The 16,818-nt window shown below is 32.2% G+C and overlaps 1 protein-coding gene across 4 annotated transcripts; it reads left to right on the top strand.

The window, feature by feature from the left end:
* Positions 1-569: 569 nt before the first annotated feature.
* Positions 570-14,653, top strand: LOC101213664 (probable disease resistance protein At4g27220). Of its 4 annotated transcripts, XR_004218227.1 has the most exons (7): positions 570-672; positions 1,168-4,003; positions 4,271-4,768; positions 4,967-5,725; positions 11,035-11,890; positions 11,998-12,074; positions 14,429-14,653. XR_004218227.1 is itself a non-coding variant. In XM_011660741.2 (6 exons), the coding sequence occupies exons 2-6, from the start codon at positions 1,226-1,228 to the stop codon at positions 12,003-12,005; spliced, it is 4,899 nt and encodes a 1,632-aa protein (XP_011659043.1). In that variant the 5' UTR covers positions 570-672; positions 1,168-1,225; the 3' UTR covers positions 12,006-12,387. The 4 variants fall into 4 exon arrangements, 3 of the variants coding, with proteins under 3 accessions (XP_011659043.1, XP_031744706.1, XP_031744707.1); XM_011660741.2 differs by lacking the exon at positions 14,429-14,653 and having other exon boundaries at positions 11,998-12,387; XM_031888847.1 differs by lacking the exons at positions 570-672; positions 14,429-14,653 and having other exon boundaries at positions 1,592-1,732; positions 1,851-4,003; positions 11,998-12,387.
* Positions 14,654-16,818: the final 2,165 nt, after the last annotated feature.

The following is a 16,818-nucleotide window of genomic DNA, read 5'->3' as shown; positions in this document are numbered from 1 at the left end:
CGTCGGGAAACACCAACTTCTACCGACGTCATGTTTCCTGACGATTTTTTCTGCATCGGAAAACTCCTGATTTCTTGTAGTGGGAGGAGGAAGATATTATTATTTGTTGGGGCCTACGTCTCGTTTTGAACACCATACACCTATTTTTTTTTAACATTGGTCGGGTTTTCAACGCTCGACCTATTTAAATATATATAATATTTAACTAAATATTTTTCCAACTACAATAAATCTCCGACTACCATATTTAAATAACTAAATATTTTTTTAATCTCTTTAAATTAATGTAATTTGTTTATTAGAAAATATTTTAATTTACGTTTAATTTTTTTATTACATGTCATTATTAATAATTAAAAAATACATCATATTTTTAATAATTAAAAAATATAATTTTAAATTTTCATACAATTATAAAGTTACAAAATAACCAAATTAAAGAGAGAATGCAATGTCGTGAGTTGATCGCAATACAAAAAGAGAGAAAACAAAATAGTTTAAAAATGATTAAAAAGTACAATAAATCTCTAAATATTTTTTTATTTACAATATTTAAATTAAACCTCTGACAAAAAACCCCTTCCGCCTAAACTCACAACCACAAATCTCTCATCTCATCTCTCTCACAGTTCATACACTAATTCTTTGGTCGTCTCTCTTCATCTCAACCAAGTAAGTATTATACATCGTCTTAATTAAATCTTTTGTTTTCCACTAATATTTTTCATGATGTGGTACTCCTAGGCTAGATCATCCATCTTCTCATCCTTCTAAAATCATTAATTTACTTTCTATTATTGTTATATAGATAATATCTTCAACTTCAATATATATAGTGTTTTGCTAATTATATTAATCTTTTATGAAATCTGAACAAGAACGCATCCATCCAAGTGAGATGATAAAGAACCAATTGGTTATAAAAAAATTGAGGATAAATAGGTTGAATTTTAAAAACAAACAACCACACACACATATATATAGTTACAAAACTATGTATTATATTTTTAAATTTTAGAATATGGTAAAATTGCAAGATTATGGGAAAAATGGGTTTGATATAGTTAAGTATCCACGATTCTAACGATAAGTTTTTCATCTTTTTTTATGTGTGTATATATATATTTATACAATAATGTTACCATATTCTACATTCATTTTCCACAGAGAATGAAAGGGTATTATTGAAGATCAGTGTGAAGGAAGAAGAGAAAATAACAAAAAAATGGCCGAATTTATAATAAATGTTGCGTCAGTAATTGTAACACCAATAGGAAAGTATGTGATTAAACCAATTGGAAATCAACTTGGTTACATTGTTTTCTACAACAGAAACAAGAATGAGATTAAAGAGCAACTTGAAAGTCTTGAGACTACTAAAAAGGATTTGGATCTAAGGGTTGAAGATGCAAAAAGCAAGGCATATACCATCTTTACGAAAGTTTCAGAGTGGTTGGTCGCTGCGGATGACGAAATAAAGAAATCTGATGAGCTATTCAATTCCAACCCACCTTGCCTTAACTTTCTCCAACGACACCAACTAAGTAGAAAGGCAAGGAAGAGGGCGACGGATATCCGCCGACTCAAAGACGGAGGAAACAACTTTCTGGAAGTTGGTTGTCCTGCCCCTTTACCGGATACTATGAATACTATTGTTCCTGAAGCTTATCAAACTTTAGGATCAAAAACCTCAATGGCCAAGCAAATTAAGGACGCCCTTGCAAAACCTGAGGTAAGAAAGGTTGGAATCTATGGTATGGGAGGTGTTGGAAAAACATATTTGCTCAAGGAAGTTAAGAAATTGGTGTTGGAAGAAAAATTGTTTGATCTAGTGATTGATGTGACTGTAGGTCAATCTAATGATGTAATGAATATGCAACAACAAATTGGAGACTTCCTCAATAAAGAATTGCCAAAGAGTAAGGAGGGAAGAACATCCTTTCTACGAAATGCATTGGTGGAAATGAAAGGTAATATCCTGATCACATTCGATGATTTATGGAATGAATTTGATATCATAAACGATGTTGGAATTCCGTTAAGTAAAGAAGGATGTAAGACACTTGTCACAAGTCGTTTTCAAAATGTTCTAGCCAATAAAATGAATATAAAAGAGTGTTTTAAGGTGACTTGTCTAGACGATGAAGAGTCTTGGAAGTTTTTTAAGAAAATTATTGGTGATGAGTTTGATGCAAAAATGGAAAACATTGCAAAGGAAGTGGCCAAACAATGTGGAGGATTACCACTTGCACTTGATATCATTGCAAAAACATTAAAGAGATCAAGACATATAAATTATTATTGGGAGGGAGTGTTAAGTAAGCTGAAAAATTCAATTCCGGTGAATATTGACGTGGGTGAAAAAGTTTATGCTTCACTTAAACTAAGCTATGAACATTTGGATGGAGAAGAAGTCAAATCACTATTTCTTCTTTGTAGCGTATTTCCAGATGATCATGGGATTTCAGTAAACGATCTGCAAATGTATGTGATGGGTATGGGACTATTGAAAATGGTAAATACTTGGAAGGAAGCAAGAGCTGAAGCACATTACTTGGTCGAGGATCTTACATCATCTTCTTTACTTCAACGACTTAAGAATAGAGATGTTAAAATGCATGATATAGTTCGTGATGTTGCAATATACATTGGACCAGACTTTAACATGTCTACACTTTACTATGGATATAGTACAAGTAGCAAAGGGCTAGATGAGGATAAATGTAGATCTTATCGTGCAATCTTTGTAGACTGTAAGAAGTTTTGCAACCTTCTTCCAAACTTGAAGCTTCCAAAACTAGAATTGTTAATATTAAGTTTTCCTTTTTGGGGGAAAGATAGAAATATTGACATTATGGATGCATATTTTGAAGGAATGGAAAATCTTAAGGTTTTGGACATTGAAGGAACAAGTTTCCTTCAACCATTTTGGACACCGTTAAAGAACCTTCGAACGTTATGTATGTCATATTGTTGGTGTGAGGATATTGATACAATTGGGCACTTAAAGCAATTGGAAATTTTGAGGATTAGTAATTGTAGAGGCATCACAGAATTACCAACGTCTATGAGTGAATTGAAACAACTTAAGGTATTAGTTGTGTCGCATTGCTTCAAGTTGGTGGTGATTCACACAAACATTATTTCAAGCATGACCAAATTAGAAGAGTTGGATATACAAGACTGCTTTAAGGAATGGGGAGAAGAAGTAAGGTACAAGAACACATGGATTCCAAATGCACAACTTTCAGAATTGAATTGTCTGTCACATCTTTCTATTTTAAGAGTACGTGTTTTGAAGCTTACCATTCTCTCCGAGGCTTTGAGTTCACAAATGTTGAAAAACCTAAGAGAATTCTTTATTTATGTTGGTACCCATGAGCCTAAGTTTCATCCTTTTAAATCATGGTCGAGTTTTGATAAATATGAAAAAAATATGTCCTTTAATATGAAATCGCAGATTGTTTCAGTCAACGGGACGAAACTTAGCATATTATTAGAAGGAACTAAAAGGTTGATGATTCTAAATGACTCCAAAGGTTTTGCAAATGATATTTTCAAAGCAATTGGAAATGGTTATCCCCTGTTGAAGTGTCTTGAAATTCACGATAATTCAGAGACACCACATTTGAGAGGAAATGATTTCACATCTTTGAAGAGGTTGGTTCTTGATAGAATGGTGATGTTGGAGAGTATTATTCCGAGGCATTCTCCAATAAATCCTTTCAACAAACTTAAATTCATAAAAATAGGAAGGTGCGAGCAGCTAAGGAATTTTTTTCCACTCTCTGTTTTTAAAGGGCTTTCAAATCTTCGACAGATTGAGATCTATGAATGTAATATGATGGAGGAGATTGTATCAATAGAAATTGAAGATCATATCACTATTTACACTTCTCCTTTGACATCTTTACGCATCGAGCGTGTGAATAAACTTACAAGTTTTTGCAGTACCAAATCATCCATCCAACAAACAATTGTTCCCTTATTTGATGAACGACGGGTATGTGGACCATAAAACTCAGCTCTTTTGCCTTCTATTTGTTGGTGTGATAAATAAATTATGTTTGTTTGTAGCTATTTATTGGGTAATTTACATTAATTTGAAGACTAGTACTATTTTCAAATAATTTGACGGAGGTTTTAATTTGAAAAGAAAAAACTGAGAAATTAGTTTGAAAACATGTTAATTTAGATTTTATGTTATGATAATTATATTGATATATATATTTTTTTTGTATCTGAGGAGATTATAGTAAAATTATTTCAGGTTTCATTTCCTGAATTGAAGTATTTATCAATTGGTAGAGCAAACAATTTGGAGATGCTATGGCATAAGAATGGAAGTTCCTTTTCCAAACTTCAAACAATAGAGATTAGTGATTGCAAGGAGTTGAGATGCGTGTTTCCTTCAAATATAGCGACGTCACTTGTCTTTTTAGATACATTGAAAATCTATGGTTGTGAGTTATTGGAAATGATATTTGAAATTGAAAAGCAGAAGACTTCGGGAGATACAAAAGTAGTGCCATTGAGATACTTATCTTTAGGATTTCTAAAAAATTTAAAGTACGTGTGGGACAAAGATGTTGACGATGTTGTGGCATTTCCAAACCTAAAGAAAGTTAAGGTTGGTAGATGCCCTAAGTTGAAAATTATTTTTCCAGCTTCCTTCACCAAATATATGAAAGAAATTGAAGAGTTAGAAATGGTTGAGCCGTTTAATTATGAAATATTTCCAGTGGATGAAGCATCAAAGTTAAAAGAGGTAATTCATACATCATGTCATCAATGTCTGTATGTAGGCAAGAATTGTATATGCTTCAATTTGATACTAATTAACTTCTATTATGTTAATCTACAAAGAATTTTGTTATTACATTTTTTTTTTTGGTGGAGCCAAATATATATATGTATGTGGATATTAAAAAAATAATGGTTTAGAGACTTTGTGTGTGTATTTCAGGTTGCATTGTTCCAAAGCTTGGAAACATTGAGAATGAGTTGTAAGCAGGCTGTAAAAGAGAGGTTTTGGGTTATGTCAAAGTTCTTCAAACTCAAAAGTCTTGAATTGTTTGGTTGTGAAGATGGTAAAATGATTAGCTTGCCGATGGAAATGAATGAAGTATTATACAGCATTGAAGAATTGACAATTAGAGGATGCCTCCAGCTGGTAGATGTAATTGGAAATGACTATTATATCCAAAGATGTGCAAATTTGAAGAAGTTAAAATTGTATAATCTTCCGAAGCTTATGTACGTGTTGAAGAACATGAATCAAATGACTGCAACCACATTCTCCAAGTTGGTTTATCTTCAAGTAGGTGGTTGCAATGGAATGATAAATTTATTTAGTCCTTCAGTGGCAAAGAATCTAGCGAATCTCAATTCCATTGAAATATATGATTGTGGAGAAATGAGAACCGTAGTTGCAGCAAAAGCAGAGGAAGAAGAGGAAAATGTTGAAATTGTGTTCAGCAAGCTAACTGGTATGGAATTCCATAATTTAGCAGGATTGGAATGTTTTTACCCTGGAAAATGCACACTTGAATTCCCCTTATTAGATACGTTGAGGATAAGCAAATGCGATGACATGAAAATCTTTTCATACGGAATAACAAACACTCCCACTTTGAAAAACATCGAGATTGGAGAACATAACTCATTGCCAGTATTACCAACACAAGGGATAAATGACATTATCCATGCTTTTTTCACAATTGAGGTATGCATTATTTCATTTCAAAATACACTAAATAGTATTTCTCAATTTCTTGCTCAATTATATTATCAAAATCCACTTTGTGTGTGATTTTTCCACAAGTTTCTTGAAAAAAAATAGGTTTGTAATTCCTCTATTTTAATTTAATTATATGGTAGAGTTCTTCTATCCTTGTTAATATGCATGCTTATTTTATCCATTATTCTTCTTCAATTGTCTTCTCGATCTAATTTTGTTGTCATGATCTTACTCTATTTTTGTTCACAACCCTTTCACTACATTTAATTTTTTTGTTTACAATATTGGTTATAGTAACCATATTTTGTTTTAATGTGATTAGTTTACTAGTATATGTGGTGTACATACTATACTTAGTGAAAAAGAAGGTATCATTAACTTGATGGCTTAAATTAACGCTTGGGCTAATAACTGAAGTAATAACGTAAGTTACAAAAAATAACAGTAATAACCAAAACACAGAGAATTGGTAATCCAGTTCGATGACACAACATCTACATCTGGGTCTCTGATCCATAGAATGAGATTATATATTGTCTTATAAAATTATTTATGAGTACATGATATTCATCAACGATACAAGTATCAACATAGAACACTATGATATTATATAGTGAAATCTAGAATACCATTGCTATATCTTGAAGGTATTCTTCACTAAGGTCTTCTCATGTACATTAGAGTCGTGCTCCCCTTGAATTCCAAGTCATAAAGCTGCTTCATTGTCAAGTTCTCACTTGACTATTCATTATCTCCTTGTTCGTTTATTTTGCAATCAACAACTATTAAAGAAGATAGATTTTCATGTAAGGTGAACTCACCGAACTCAAATATTGAATGATCGCACAAACATCGACAATCTTGCGACCCACCTCCACAACATAGTTTCTCAATGTTTCTCAACTGCCACGCTGAACACTTGCATGCACCAAATAGGTCCAAAACCAACCCATAACAATATATAAAACAAACTCATTTAGATAAATAAAAGAAAATGGGAGCAACAAACTTAACAAAATCCCCCTCTGTCACCATTTTCACTTATTTATCTAGGCAAGCATAGCAACCAATCATCAGTAGACAAGCTAGGCAAAAAAAAAAGGATAGAGAATCAACCAAGGCCAAAAGCACAACCCAATAAAACCAAGCTATATTCCAAAAGCGAACAAGCCCCATAGAAGGAATAAAAAGATCTAAAATAGTCCAAACAGATTACCAGAAGCAGAAAACAAAAGGAAAATTCAATAAATCAAAAAGCAAAACAACCAACAGTAACAAGAAACCACCGCCACATAACACCACAACCAACAAAACAACAACCACCATAAACTCCAAACACAGCCACTCCCCCTTGCTTGCAAGATAAATATAATTAAGAAGCCAAAGCCTGACTAAAGGATTTATCGTCTTGAGATGGATGCAGCGCTGTGAGAGATTGAAGTAGAGAGTCGACAGTAGCACGAGGCTCGGTTAAACTATGAATAACACCTCCCAATGTCTGAATTGTGCCACTAAGAGAATGAGATTTGACAGTTAGAAGAGCTAGAATCTGTGTGGCCAGAGCAAGAGAGAGAGGACCCCATCATCTGACACTCGAACTTTAATAGGAAGATCTTGATCTACACCTCTCGGGGAGCGAAAATTGTGTGTAATATTGTGGAGAACATGAGACCCTTGGAAGATGTGATAGCTCAGTGTAAGGTCTTCGGATCAGGGCCAAGAACATCCTGAGTAGTGAGAATGGAGGGGTGTTGGGCCAGAAATGTCCCACATAGGAGCTGTGGGAAGATATAGAAATTTTAATGCCAAAAGTCTCAACATGCACAAAATGAGGTAGAAAACACATTGTCCAACATCAATAAAAGACCCAGTCCCAATCAGATAAACGAGGTTGGTCAAAGCAATAGATATAGTGGTAGTATGAGTGGAGGGGTACCAGTTTGAGATGCCAATCTTATGAAGAATAACATATCTAACGTTGAGAGATATAGCAAGAAGTTGACAATGAACAGGCCAGATCAGTCGTCGGCGAATTTAGTATAGATCCAAGGGAGCTCGACCCTCTCAACTTTATTGTGATATAATATATATAAAAAAAAACTATTTAATTTCTAATATTTGTACCTAGTTTAGTGGTTACTTTGTTGTCCTCCTTCCAATCCAAATTCAAATGCTACTAGGTTATTCAATTTCATGCATTTTATTATTATTTTTAGTTTTTTCCAGTTCTAATCTTTAAATTTTTCATCTTTTTTGTGCTTCTTCCAAAATTTTCTCATAGCCTGTGAGATAAGGTTTTATTTATTAATTAATTTTTATTTCTTTCTTTCTAAGTTTCTTATTTTATTCATATGCATTCGTTTTAATATTTAAAATCATTCTTATTTTTTGTTTTAGTTTTTAAAATTTCTTCTTCAACTTCTTCTTGGCATCTTTTTCAACTTTATCTTCTAATTTATGAGGTAAGTTTTTTAATTATTTTCTTCTCTTTTCAAGTTTGTTATTTTATTTTTATACATTTAGTTTTCATATTTCAAATCATTCTTGTTTTTTTTATTAGTTCATTTGTTTTATACCTATTTTATTAATTCTTGAAATAATTTATGGATCTGGAGAGAGATCTATTTTGATAAGATAGATAATGAAGTTATTATGTATCGATTTCAAAACATGAAATTTCGTAGAGGACAATTGTGATATACGAAAATCAGTAAATTTATTAACTTTTAGAACTACTCACTTATAAATTATTTTGACTAAACTAATTCTCTGTCAATAATTTTCTGGATCTGCTACTGATGATAGTACCACTGGATAGTTCCAAAACCAACTTGAAACTATTAATAATAGTAGGAGAAATGGTGAAGCAGTGACCTCTAACATGCACTTTTTGAAACTCGTCAACACTAGGATTATTAAGGGCCCGTTTGGTATCGTTCTTGTTCCTTGTTTTCTGTTTATGTTTTCATTTTTTTAAGAAACAGGAAACGGAAGCGTTTGGTAACGTTTCCTGTTTCTTGTTCTAAAAAAAGTAGAAACATTTCTCATTTTATAAGGAATTATTGAGAATAAAAAAAATAATTTCTCTAGTTCTGTTTCTCAATTATTTTTATTGGTATTTTTTTCTTTTCTTTTTTCTCAATTATTTCTATTGGTTTCCTTTTCTTTTTTCTCAATTATTTTTATTGGTTTCTTTTTCTTTTTTCTCAATTATTTTTTAATTTTTTTTCCTTTTAAATTTTTCCACGTGATTTCCTTTTTATTCTTCCTATTTCTATCTTCTTCCCCAAACAACCACTCTCCATGTGGTTTCCTTTTCTTCCTCTTATCTTCATCGTATTTCCCAAATAACCATCGTTTTCCTCTTCCTCTCATCATTTTCATCGTCTTCCTTCTCGCCTCTCATCTTCTTCCTCTACACATACGATGTCTTTTCCTTCATCAGATCTGGGTTTTCCTATTCCTCTTCGCGTGGATCTGACTGCCCCAACCTTGATTGATTTTTTGGTGATCAAAGAGAGGAAGTAGAGAAAGATGCACATTTGAAGAGAATAATAGATGATATAAAGAAGGAAGAAGAAAACCTAGGAAACAAGTACTCTATACAATTGGAGATGTTGAGATACAAAAACAGATGGGATATTTCCAAATCACAACACTAATTCCCACCGTCTTGCATACATATCATGATTCAGTGTTTGGAGGTTATTCGGGATTTTTAAGAACTTACAAACAATTGACTGGATATATTGGAAAGGAATGAAGCAAAATGTTAAAAAGTACTGTGAAGAATGCATGATTTGTCAAAAGAATAAATCACTGGCTTTGTCACGTGCGGGTTTACTATTACCTCTAGAAATTCTGAATAGTGGAATGATATCTCAATGGACTTCATTGAGGGATTACCAAAAGCCAATGGGTTTGAAGTAATATTTGTTGTTGTGGATTGGTTCAACAAATATGGTCATTTCTTGGCATTGAAGCATTCCTACATAGCTAAAAAAGTAGATGACTTATTTGTTAAAGAGGTCGTAAGGCTCCATGACTATCCTCGATCCATAGTCTCTTATAGAGATAAGGTGTTCTTGAGCAACTTTTAGAGGGAATTATTCAGATTCGCAAGTACAAGGTTTAATCGAAATTCTGCATTCCATCCACAAATGGATGGCCAGACTGAAGTAGTTAACCGCGGAGTTAAACATTATCTTCGTTGTTTCTGTGGAGAAACACACAGAAACAACGAAGGAGTGAGGGAAATGGCTACATTGGACGGAATGTTGGTACAACACAACGTACCAAAGATCATTAGGGGTGACCATTCCAAGCAGTTTATGGTCGATTACCTCATCCCTTGATTTACTACGGAAATGTAGCATTGGGGGTGTTAAAGGTGCACTTGAGAATTGCACAGGAGATCATGAAAAAATACGCGGATTTGAAGAGAAGGGAGGTGGAGCATCAAGTAGGGGATATGGTATTTCTGAAAATAGGACCCTATAGACAAGTGTCCGGCCTTTAAGAAATAAAAGAAATGACAAATCGTCTCCTAAATTCTTTGGGCCGTACAAGATAAGTGAACGTATAGGACCAGTGGCATACAAGCTGGAATTATCGAATATTGCAGCCACTCATCCTGTATTTCATGTGTCACAGTTGAAGAAAATGTTGGGTGAACATAATGAAGTTCAGCAGGAATTCCATACATGACAGAAAATCATGAGTGGAGAGCAATACCAGAAGAGGTGTATGGGTATTTGAAGAATAAGGTGGGAGGTTGGGATGTGTTAATCAGTTGGAAAGGGCTGCCAACATATGAAGCTACAGTGTGGGAGACATATGATGAAATTCAGCAATTATTTCCAAAGCTTCACCTTGAGGAGAAGGTGAGTTTGGAGAAAAATGTAATGATAGACCCCGATCATACGACAGTATAGCAGAAGAGGGAAGAAGGAGCCAGCACGTGATAGTTAAATGAGTCTGTTTTCTTAGCATCAGTATAAATAGTCTTGTATTTTTGGAGGGAGAGTTAGTTAGCTTTTTGAGAATTAGCTTGTACTCTGTTTCTTCCTTGAGTGATAGGATAACAGAAGGTGAGTGCCCTAAGCATCGAATTGAGATCCTCTCAATTCGATTCTTTACTTTCATTGACATTGTATTGTTTTTCCTACCAAAGATATCAATAAACTTCTATAATCGAATCTTCAATTCCGGATCCCATTAGAAGTCTGGGATTTTGAAACAAAGAAAAATAAAATTTTAAAAATAATAGTTTTTGAATTTCTGTTTCTTTTCAGATTGGAAGCCTCCAGGGTATAAGAAATCTGAAATTGAGCTTGAAATCAGTGAAGAAAGGCTTTCGACAGAAACCAGAATCATTCTCCGAACTCAAAAGTCTTGAACTTTTTGGTTGTGAGGATGATGACATAGTTTGCTTGCCATTGGAAATGAAAGAAGTATTATACAATACTGAAAAAATTGAAATAAAAAATGGCCATCAGCTGGTACAAGTGTTTGAAAATGAAGAATTAAGTAGAAGGAATAATGATGATGTTCAAAGATGTGGAAAGTTGAAGAACTTAACATTAAGTAATCTTCCAAAGCTTATGCATGTGTGGAAAGAAAGTAGTGAAGTCACAACAATTAGCTTTGATAGTTTGGAAAAGATCAACATAAGGAAATGTGAGAATTTGAAGTGCATATTGCCATCCTCAGTCACATTCCTAAATTTGAAGTTTCTTTGGATCAGAGAATGCAATAAAATGATGAACTTGTTTAGCTCTTCGGTGGCAGAAACTCTGAGAAATTTGGAGTCTATTGATGTAAGTCATTGTAGTGAAATGAGATGTATAGTTACACCAGAAGGAGGAGAAGAAGAAAATGGTGAAATTGTTTTCAAAAACCTGAAAAGTATCATCTTATTTGGCTTACCAAGACTAGCTTGCTTTCACAACGGAAAATGTATGATTAAGTTTCCATCGTTGGAGATATTGAACATAGGTTGTCGAAGGTATGAAATGGAGACATTTTCACATGGAATACTAAGCTTCCCCACACTGAAATCCATGGAGATAGAAGAATGTGAATTTAAAATCTCACCAGGGCAAGACATAAATGTCATTATCAGATCACATTTTGCAAATGACCCAACAGGTACATAACACAATTATAATTATTTAGATATGGTTTACAACTCTTCAAATTAATGATTTGCAATTTTATTTTTTAATTTTGTCACTTTCCTCTTCTTGTGTATTCAGGAAAATAAGGAAAGCAAGATGAACAGTAGTGAAAGATTAATTCAAGCTATTAAAGATTTTTCATCACACAGTACAAAGTAAGCTTCTCAAACACAACCTTAATAATTATTAATGTTATATGTAGGTGCTTCTTAATTATTTGTAGAGATCAATACATTCAATCATAAGTTTACTTTTTCTATTTTACTTTTACGCTTCAATATCCATTCTCTCTTTTCTTGAGGATTGAGAATGGTCTTTGATTAACAAAGTTTGGAAAGAGAGGTGTTTTAGAAAGAAAATTGTTAAATGAAAAAGAGAACTTATAAAATATGCTAAAGATTGTTTCTTATTATAGTATGGGGAGTGTTGGATTCAACATCTCACCCAAAGATTCACAGTACAAGTTAATATATATGTTTGCAAAAGATTTTTTTTTCTTTCTAAATTTTCAAACTTATAAAACCAAACTTTTTTTTTCAAAGAAAAAACTTAGATAGTTATGATTGATGACAATTTTAGGAATAATAATCAGCTATATAGAAACATTTTGAAAAAATTATAAATATAGCAAAATCTACCTAGGCTTCTACTTAATATGTATTAGAAGTGTTACTAAGTGACACACCAATATTTACAAATAGATTTCCATAATTGATAAATTTTGATAAATTTTATTATATTTATAAATTTTTTTAAAATGTTGTTATATTCTTAACTATCCTAAAAATTTGGAAAGAATCTTACTAATTTAAGAGTTTTATTATTTAATATTCTTGAACGAGACAAATTATTAATTTAGCTCGGAAGGCCAAACTAAAATTAAATGAAATTTTTTAATAGCCTTTGCCCCTTGATAATTATCTTATTATTTTAACTGTATCAATAAATCATAATAAGTTGTTTTTAAATATTGCAAAAGAATTCAAATATTTACAAATATTAAAAAAAAAATCTAAAATCTATTAATGATGTATATCACATATCATCCAAAAATTCTAGAATTTTGGTATATTTTGTTAATATTTCTCAGCCATTTTATTATTTACAATAATTTGTCCATTTAAAACCTAAAATCATTTTTTATAAAGGTCATGTTCTTTAAAGTATGATATAATAAGTAAAATAATATTGCTATTCATCAACCAATGCAATAACAATAGTGGAAGAAAATGAAAGATCTAGTAGAGAAGACGATGTCAAGCACAACGTCACAGACAATATATTTGACAAGAGAGTTGAAACGAAAGCAAACAAGAAAAAAACACAAAAATTGATAACCCAGTTCGATGTAAAATCACCCATGTCTGGAGGGATAGTGTGCTCGGTGGAACGAAACTTTGTTATATAAAGAGTTTAACAACTCTTCAACATTTCAACTTAGGTTCCCTATAAATTTGAGCTCCCCTCACAACTTCCACAAAAATGTTTCTTCAACGCTTTTTCGACCGACTCTTTCTTAAGTGACTCACATATAACTTGCTTTCTAACGTTTCAGCTTAGGCTCCCCTAAGTTTAAGCTCCCCTCACTTCCACAAAAACGTTTCTTCAAGTTTGTATGATATTCTTTTAATATATATGCTTAGACTTCCCCTAAGTGTGAGATCCCCTCAAATACAGTATCAATATCGAAGTCCTTCCGAGTTCTACAATGACTACCAAACCAAAAGCCTCAATGACAAACACAAGAATTTTCAATATCGAATACATAAAAGTTGAGGCTTAGACAAATCCTAAGCTCAAAACGTTCAATGCACACTCTTTTCTCACGAGGCAACTAACCCTAAAACTGAAAAGAGTAACATATATATATTTTTTGGTAGCTTAGAGAATATTAATTTAGGAGAAAATAAATATTCGATAGAAACAGTTGGAGAGAGAGATCAACGAACTCTGCAAATCATATGCAATTATATATGAAAAGAATCTTTTATTGAAACTGCTGTTTGACGGCCCGAATCTTATTGTCCATATGTTTCTTACATTTCGCTTTTAATAAAACGAGTCGACCAATGTAATAACAATTAGTATTAATTTGAAGACTTTTTTAGCAAATTTTGGATGTCCAATCGTACCCTTAAACAAGTGTTTAATGTGATTCAATTTTTCTTCTCTTGAAATAAAGTTGGTTGACAAGTAGTCATAAACTTATACCCATAAATATCTTTAATCGTTTTAAACCAAGTTTCGTCATATGAAAATTACTTTCAAAAGTGTCAAACTAAATATAAAATTAAAACACATGTTCCGTAGTGAAATGATCTTAACAAAAATATTTTTAATTACTTCAAAATGATTACATGTAAAAATATGGTTTAAGTTAGATTAATTATGGAGTTTTGTTTGCCTTTGTTTACACCCTTTGTTTACACAATTGCACATTTCTGTTCTTTATAGCACTATTTGTAATTATAATTCACTAAAATGTTATTATTACTTTTATGTTTTTCAGCTACATTGCAATTTCCAATTGTCAATATGTAAGATTTGAGATGAAAAAGAAGTTTGGAGACTCAAATTGAACTTAACTTTGGAGAACTCTGCAAATTGCAATTTCCAATTATCAATATGTAGGATTTTAACACTTTTTTTGGTTTTCATGGATATGGTTATGAAGCTAAAGAAGTTGTCTGATTTTATTTGGTTTGTTATGATAGCTGATGTAGCTTTTTATTGTCGTCTATAAAGGTCAATCAAATAAAATTTATATTATATGAATCAATACTACTTAATTATACTACTAAGTAGTACAAGTGGCAAGATCGGATGGATCCGCAAGAAAGCACAAAAGAGTAGTTTCTCAAAGCTAATTATTTAATTAAAGTGATAAATGGAGGAGGGAGGATGGTTTGGTTTGAGATTCAAACGAATAAGGTGAAAGAAAAATAAAGATAGAAATGCAATCAATCAAAACATTTCTAGCTTAGAGGAATGGAATTTAACGACCCAACTTTTCAAACTAAGTTGAGGTCATTACTTTATCCCAACGACACTTTATTGTTTCACCCAAAAACAAATCATCTAAACATAAAAGATTGTAAAAAAAAAAATTCAAAAGTAAGCATCAAATGAAAATTTAATTTGGACCATGTTTCAAACAAAATAAAAATCATGTTTTTAGTCACCCAGAAAGAACAGTCATTCTACTCAATAAATTCTTTTCAATTAACAGAACTCAAAGGAAGAAAACAGTAAAATGGTAAGACATTAAAACTATAAGCAGAAGCGTTTTAAAATGTTTCCATATGGCGATAACGAGTCCTTCTTGCCTCTCGTAGGTCTACTTCTCGTATTACTTTTGCCTAAAAAAGTTAAACACGAAAAGAATGAGTATAAAAATATACCCAATAAGAGACCCACTACTGGTCCTGTTAGGAGTAAAAAAATGTTAGCTTCCTATTATAAGGTACCCTGAATCATAACAGTCTTGTGATCCCGTAGGATACATGTCAATCAGTCTAGCGATCCCAGAGGATATACATGTCAGCCTAGTGATATTGAAGGATGCATAAATCAGTCTAGTGATCCCGAAGGATTCACATATCAATCTAGTGATCTCGTAGGATGCACTTAACAGTCTAGTGATCCTGAAGGATGCACAACATGTGGTGATGCCGTAAGACACTTTGCCTGCAAGGTCCACTGTCCCACAGATAACACTAACAGTTTTTCCTCAATCCATTCTAAACAGTCAAAGACCGTCACATCAAAGCACAATTAAAACTATCAACAATAGTCCTTCTCTACTCATAACCAATCAAAATAAACACGATAATGTATATGTCAATTGATGAATAAAAGTTCTATCGACTAAATGCTTGATTTGTAAATAGATGTTCTTTGTCCATGTAGTATCTTTGTTAAATCTTTTTTATATATGTTGATTGATGAATAAAAATTTCATCGGCTAAATGCTCGATTTGCAAGTCAAGGTAAAATTGTGTTTTTCCAAGATTTTTCATCTCAATTTTTTTTTAGATATTCTATTCCCTTTAAAAGTTCTTTAGGAGTTGTAATTATATTTAAATCATCAACATATACAGTTATAATAGCAAACTCTAATAGTGATTTCTTAATAAAGATACATGGACAAATTAGATGATGATGATAACCTTCTTTTCCTAAATATTCACTTAAATGAGTGTACCACATTTGTCTTAATTGTTTCAACCCATATCATCTTTGTAATTTGATTGAATATAATTTTCTAGAATTTAAATTATATGATTCAAGTATCTTAAGCCTTTCGAAAATTACCATATATATCATTTCATTTTTATAGAGATCCATACAAGTATGACGTGACTACACGCTACAAAAGTTTTGGTTTCTACCGGTAGTTTTTTCTTGCAACCCAAAAAGAAATGGGGGCAAAGATATGATGTGTCGAAGTTTTCATTGCGTAGACACATCTTCGTTTTTGTAGACGAAAATATGTTCATAGACAAAAATTGTGTATTGTGTTGGCACATCATCATTTTTTTCCACGAAAATATACACGTGGGCAAAAAGTTGTGTGGTTTTAAGAAAATTTTTTAAGTTGGATTTCTGCCAACGTTTATTTTAGTTTATGGTCAAGTATCGTGTGTAGATAGATATTAAATATTTGTCGACGTAATTTACGTAGTGGAAGATCCAACATTTTTTACACATATTTATGCTGACATAATTTACGTGATGAAAGACCAGACATTTTTTATATATATTTATGGCGACGCAAAATTTATACATATGGCAAAGAAAATAAAGTGGGCATAAGTATTTTTAATTAAAAAAAAACATAATTTCTTTAATTTTCCTCATTTCTTCTTACTTTTTCTCTCCAACATTTCCCTCACACGT

The sequence above is a fragment of the Cucumis sativus genome, chromosome 7 (genome assembly GCF_000004075.3).
Source record: "Cucumis sativus cultivar 9930 chromosome 7, Cucumber_9930_V3, whole genome shotgun sequence".
NCBI classification, from domain to species: domain Eukaryota; kingdom Viridiplantae; phylum Streptophyta; class Magnoliopsida; order Cucurbitales; family Cucurbitaceae; genus Cucumis; species Cucumis sativus.
The sequence above is the reverse complement of the archived record's forward strand: the minus strand, read 5'-3'. Positions and strand labels throughout refer to the sequence as shown.